The following is a 6,318-nucleotide window of genomic DNA, read 5'->3' on the forward strand; positions in this document are numbered from 1 at the left end:
TGTTAGAATAGGAATAGGTTTATACAATCCTATTTAGAATAGGAATAGGAATACAAATAGAAATAGGAATAGTAAATAGTATCCTACTTGGTAAAGGATTGTTTTCTAGTGTCTATAAATAGGGTCTCAATGTAATAATGAAGACACAACAACAATTCAATAATATTCTTTTTTTTTTGAAGAAGGTAACTTGTATTATGAACAAAAGGAATAATCAGAAAGGTATTCCAGTAATACTTACAACAAAATTACAGAGGGAGGGGTATCCCTACTAAGCTTCATAAATAATCTAAAATACTAGGAATATCCTCTTCTTCTTGAGGATATTTGTGTTTACACCAAACAATTCAATAATATTCTTTTCCTATATTTCTCACAGTGCCATCATCTGAAAGTGTCAACCACATTTTTTTTGCAATGCCCTTTTGTAGCAGGCATCTGGAACTGTTTCCTCACTAAGTTTGGTCTACACTGGGTCTTTCCTCATATCAAGGCAGCCTACTCTAGTTGGAATTTTCGGAAAGTTGATAAAACCATCAAGAAGATCTGGAAAATGATTCCAGCAGTAATATTTTGGTGCGTCTTGAATGAAAGAAATCGCAGATGCTCTGATGGGATCTCAACTCTAAGCTATATTCTAAAAACTAAATGCCTAGTCAATCTGTTTAGTTGGAACTTATTGTCTCCTGTTAATAGTGTTGACAGTTTTTGGGATCTTGTTAGCTCTTTGATCCAAGCTTACTCGTGTAAGGGAACTAACTCTCTTTCTTTGTACACTTTTGTCATTAGCATCACCCTGATGCTCTTTCATGAAATCCTTTTCTTCATAAAAAAAAAAGAACGTTGTTTGGTTGGGAACAAGTTATCCCAGGATTAATTATCTCGGGATTAGCTACCCTGGGATAAGTTATCCCACCATGTATATGCGATAACTTATCCCATCACGATGGTATAAATGGTGTGATAAGTTATCCCAAACTTGGCAACCAAACAAGACACCAAAATTTTATCCCTGGACTATTTTTTTATCAGACTATTTGTTCTTATTCCTCACACCAAACGACCCCTTAATATTTTGCATTACAAGGGAGGAAAAAGGGTGATATGGTGCTTGGAGCTACCCACATCTAGCTGAATTGGGTTAGACATACTGGTTGTGGGTAAAGCACAGGAGGATTACATAATTCAACAACAGGATATAGTTTACCAAGGACGAGATTGCCTGACGCATCCATGGTTGCCGTCATTGAAACAGACAAATCTTGTGCATTATAGACAGGCCCTGAATCAGATGCAGTAGCTTTAAGGGTTGCCGACTGATGCTTGGTATACCCTGCCTCCATAATTCCATGATTCAGCTTGAACGACTTGAAATTCTCTATCACAAGCAGGTGACCCTGTTTACAGAGGCAAAATTTAGCTTCACTAGTAAATTAATATCAAATATATAAGGTTGAATCTATTGAAAAGTAGGCACAAGAAAAGGTCTCATGCGAAAAATTTATGACAGGGAGGTAGATCCATACATAGAAAGATTAATCAAATTGCCATCATGCATTACATGCTTCTCTTCTGGCCGTCGGTTTTCACCTTTTCTATATTGATATTCACTTAATGACTTCCATATTTGAGGTGGATAGGTTTAGAAGGGAACTCTTGAAAATAATGTACATCCAGACACAATTGAGAATCTTGGATTCTTTTAAGGCTGATTTAGACAGACAGACAGACCATTAAGAGCTTCGGATTCTTCTAACTGCTGAGTGTTTGTATCTTGAGCTTGTAAAACAATATCTTATTTGAAGTTAATAACCAGCTAAAGGGATAAAGGAGTGGATTAATACAGATTCCATGCGCTGAGATAAGAAGTCATGGAGCAACTTTTGATTTCATTTCTCTTCTCTCTTTTCATACTCTTCCTTTTTGTTTCCAGAATTAGTTTGTAAGTTGGGTTATGTAGAAACCCCTCCATAGAATTAATGGATATATGAATTAACAAGAAACTGTACCACAGAAAGGGGGAGGCAGGGATCAAACAAAAGTTAACAAGAAAGTATAGTTCATACTAGTACCAGGTGAGCATCCAGTTACATACCCACAAATACTCACATGTTTACTTTTAAATATCATATGAATTAATGTTGCCTACTATCCAGGACCTGAACTAAATTAGGCAAAACTAGGCATCAGCTGAACTTAAAGAAATGGTCTGAAGCACTAACAGAGAGGGACGAGTAAGAAATGGTGGCTACAGACTAGCATATGCATGTGAAGAACCAAATCAGATATGACTCTCCCAATTCAACCCCCCACCCTCACCCAATCGACAGGAGAAGAAAATGAAGTTCCTAATAATATAGTGACAATTATGTAAAACAATGACAGTGCCACGAGAAAGAAATAAGATATAACAGTAATGGTCTGGTTTGGCTGGCATATGAGCATCAGCATGTGAATGGGTGTATTTCACCCTAGTTCACTTCCATTCATCCCCTCCTCCATCTGATGTGCCAATTGGTTGTAGCTATGGGATAGATGACTAGAACTTGTGCATCTATAAAAAGTCAACAAATAATAATATGGTTTTCTTTGAAAATTATTTAAATCTACTTTTCTTTTAACCCTTTATTAGATCTTCAATAAGAAAATAAGATAACAAAACAAATGCAACAAAGTAAATAATTCAATGGGCATGTTACATCTTATCCAAAACCTTTCGAGGCTTTATAGGAAGGTCGAGTTCAATATCTGGTTGCTTAATCAGGTCGTGCATCAAAGACCCAGTCCAACAACCTGCTGCAATCACAACAGCCTTCTTACTGTGCAATGTATTCTTGGAAGTTTGAATAGCTCCAACCTCGCAGCTATTTCCATGTCTGAATTTATTAAATTTATTAATAGTGACCATATTGACCAGGGAGAGTTCAAACATCAGTAAATATGGAAACTGTCAAACCTAACTAATCCAATGGCAGGTTCATGATAAAATTCGGCATATCTCCCTTCCACAGCAAAATGCCTGTTACCCTGGACAATGATCAATAACTTAAGTAATTATCAATGTGAGGATATATAGGAATTGTAAGATAGCATGAAAGCTTATTCCTAAAGAATGAACCAAAGTGGAAGAGAAAGGAAGAAAGATATTAAGAAGGAAAGGGAACAAACCTTCTCAATAAATGCAACAGTACGATGAGCGTCTAATTGGTAATCATCGGGGAAAAAAGCCGCCCCACCTTCCTTCTCAAGCACCAGTTCCGGTTCTTCTGATAGCAAGTCATTGGAAGACAAGAACTCAGCTCTCAATCCCTCCTGTGATAGCTCCTCCACCCTCCTTTTTAATATTGCTGACTCATCTGTTGTTTTACTTACTAAAAGGCTTCCTATCAGATAATAAGAACTTCACTCAGTGGTTTCCCGTAAAATCTTTAATATGATGGAGTGGAATAGTAACGATTATTACAGAAGAAAGGTTTTTCCTTAGCCTGTGCACGTGAAATAGGTATAAGGGATCACATGGACAAGAGAAGAGAAAACAACACACCCTCCCTTTAAATGAGGAGATATCAAAAAGATTTGCTTTCTAAATTGTGTTTTACAGAGAAAGGGATGTATACTGAAAAAAGGGAAATGGAAAGTTGCCTTCAATGGGCACTATGGAGAAAATCCACATTGTTTATGGTAAAAAAAATAGACCTTAGGCATACCTCACCAAAACTTAGCTCATGCGATGAGAATTGCCCAAGAGCATATAAGGATATACAACCTATTCCCTCAACTAAAGTGGGACAATGATCTAACCCCCCACCCCGCCCTTCAGGCCTATCAACTAAAGCGTGAATGACATCACATCGGGTCCCAGCATTGGGTAAACCAAGAACAGGGATGGGTTTGGCTCTAATATGGTACTCCCATGTTAAGAAAATGGACCTTGGGCCTCAATCAATCTGAAAAGTTAGCTCTTGAAATGAAAAGTTCTCAAGACTAAATAAGGAGACAACAACTCATTTCTTCAACCAGCGTGGGATAATCTAACTATGAAACAGAAGAAAAAAAATGAGAGAAACTCAGCTTGATTATTCCTCGAGCAGTCAAGCTATTGGGATTTAAATAACTACATGTCCTAAAAAGAAAAGGAAATCAACACCTAATACAACAGGAATAAATTAAGCTACCTACTATGATTCCACATATTCTAGAATATTCACAAAGAATCTAACACTAACAATTTGAACAGACTGAAAGAATGTTTGGGGTCTCTGTTGCCAAAAAGTCTATTAAAAAGAGAAGGACTAAACAAATATGAGGTGCCTTACTTTGGCATTTACCAGAACTGTCTCAAACCTGAACACTTCCAGACTGATCATTGATGTTCTAAAATGTAACACCTTTTGTCATTTGGAAATGAATTTTCCAGAAAAAAAGAAAAATAATTACAATTGAGTATGTATATCATTAAGGAGGAACATACCTCCTCAGTGTTGAAAATGTTTTTTTCTAAAAAGACAGGAAAATAATGTGATATTTCACCATTGCTCCATCCTATTCTAACCCCTTAGGCTGCTTTGTAGAGCTAAAAGCCTCATTGGTCAGAATCATATCCACTTTCGATCGAGATACTCTCCTTATATTTATATTGCATAAGCTTCTAGGTAACCACCACTTCGCGGGAATCAAACACATAAACAAGATAGAACAGAAAATAAGACATATAATATGATAAAGGTCGGCCCATTCCTAAGTCATAAAGAAGCACCCAGGGATGTAAGTTGATTTAAGATATCGGCAGCAGAATGACTGAAAGAAGATATTCGGAAGGATATAAATCACCTGTCTTCTTCCAGCCAAGTACCTCTAAAGGATCCATCCCTTGAAGTTGAATGCTCTTGGCTAGACTCTCCCATAATTGATGGCTTCGCATCATTAACTCCCATTTCTCAGTACCGGGTGATTTGTGTGCCTTCCATATGTATCCTTGACCTAGAACCAGCTCAAATGAGAAACAGTACAGAAAATCCACAATCAATCAGTCAAGTCACTGGGAACAATAGGAATGCTAGCAGATTGAGATGTTCTCCAAAATTCTCAGGTGAGAGAATAAGGGTTTACATGAACACTTCTAATACTTATTATAGAAACAAACTAACTCTTCCACTTAAGTGTTTGACAGACCATTGACATACTTATTTAGTTGATCTTTGTGACTAATCTATCTTCAATCAGATATATGTCAGTAATTTCAATAAACTCATGATTGACAGTGTACTAAGTTAATATATACAGCATTCAGTCCAAGAAGGTATGCATATGAATATATCAACTATACTAAACCTTGAACCCAAACTAGTAGGCTTCGGCTATACAACCACTACTACTTCTCCATCTCCAAGCTAGTTGAGTCAGCATATAAATCCTCAATATCCATTTTGCAGTATTTGGCCCATATCATTCCAATATTCAAAACATTGTCGTCTGGTCGTCAATGTATAAGATGTTCAATAAAGTTTTACCTGCTCCTGTTGCGCCAGAGCAAGGAACAGCAGCATCAACTAGGGCGACGGAGAGATCTGAGGCAAGGAGCAAGTGGCGTGCGATGGTCAATCCAATGATTCCGGCACCAACTATGACAACATCAAAGGAGTTAGACACGGAAGACTGACTCAAATTCGAAACTCGAAGTAATCCATGCCAACTTTTATTACTTCGAATCAATGATAGAGGTGGACTTGCAAGGATCCTGTGGCCACAAAATTTTTGATTTGAGGGTAAAAGATGTGAGTGTAGCTTGTTTGGAGGAGGTGATAGTAGGCCATTGGTATTGAGATTAGAGTTTATAGTAATTTTGTAGGATATTGCTGCCATTTTTGTGGATTTCCTGCGGCACGAGTTAAGTCTTTTCAGATTGCTTTTTGTGTCAGTGTGCAAACATTGAACACTTGATCAGCGAACTGCAAGGATAGAGAACAAATTGCAGAGAAACGACGGAAAGATATAAACAAGATGTTGAAATTAAAAAAATATGTACTTTATTTCTTTCTTTTTTTTCTTTGGATAAGGGTGTGAAAAATATACCAACTTTCATGAGGATCTATTACCTCCCTAGACTATTTAATATCGTATTAAATAGTCTAGGGAGGTAATAGATCCTCATGAAAGTTTAGTATCGCAACAATAAATTCGACCAAAGTTGGGGTATTCTTTTTAACTAGCGAATTTGGCCGCGCTTTGCCTAGTTAAAAAATATATATGTAAATTTATTTTAAAAATAATTATGATACAAGAAATAAAAAAATCAATTATAGAAATAAGAAAAATGAA

At 36.7% G+C, this 6,318-nt stretch overlaps 1 protein-coding gene across 6 annotated transcripts in view; it reads right to left on the minus strand.

Annotated features, from left to right (window-relative positions):
* LOC102606290 (glycine oxidase) overlaps positions 1 to 5,994 on the minus strand; it is a 22,437-nt gene extending 16,443 nt beyond the window's left edge. For all 6 annotated transcript variants that reach the window (XR_001473253.1, XR_367180.2, XR_367179.2 and 3 more), the window contains exons 1-6: positions 5,511 to 5,994; positions 4,831 to 4,980; positions 3,169 to 3,383; positions 2,957 to 3,027; positions 2,714 to 2,876; positions 1,208 to 1,397 (exon numbers count right to left, since the gene is read on the minus strand). Coding sequence is in view for 3 of the 6 variants with exons in the window: in XM_006345650.2 (XP_006345712.1) it covers positions 1,208 to 1,397; positions 2,714 to 2,876; positions 2,957 to 3,027; positions 3,169 to 3,383; positions 4,831 to 4,980; positions 5,511 to 5,862 (1,141 nt within the window). In the remaining 3 variants the exon portion in view is untranslated. The remainder of the gene's footprint in view (positions 1 to 1,207; positions 1,398 to 2,713; positions 2,877 to 2,956; positions 3,028 to 3,168; positions 3,384 to 4,830; positions 4,981 to 5,510) is intronic.
* Positions 5,995 to 6,318: the final 324 nt, after the last annotated feature.

Source organism: Solanum tuberosum, unplaced genomic scaffold (genome assembly GCF_000226075.1).
Source record: "Solanum tuberosum cultivar DM 1-3 516 R44 unplaced genomic scaffold, SolTub_3.0 scf00071, whole genome shotgun sequence".
In the NCBI taxonomy this organism is placed as follows: domain Eukaryota; kingdom Viridiplantae; phylum Streptophyta; class Magnoliopsida; order Solanales; family Solanaceae; genus Solanum; species Solanum tuberosum.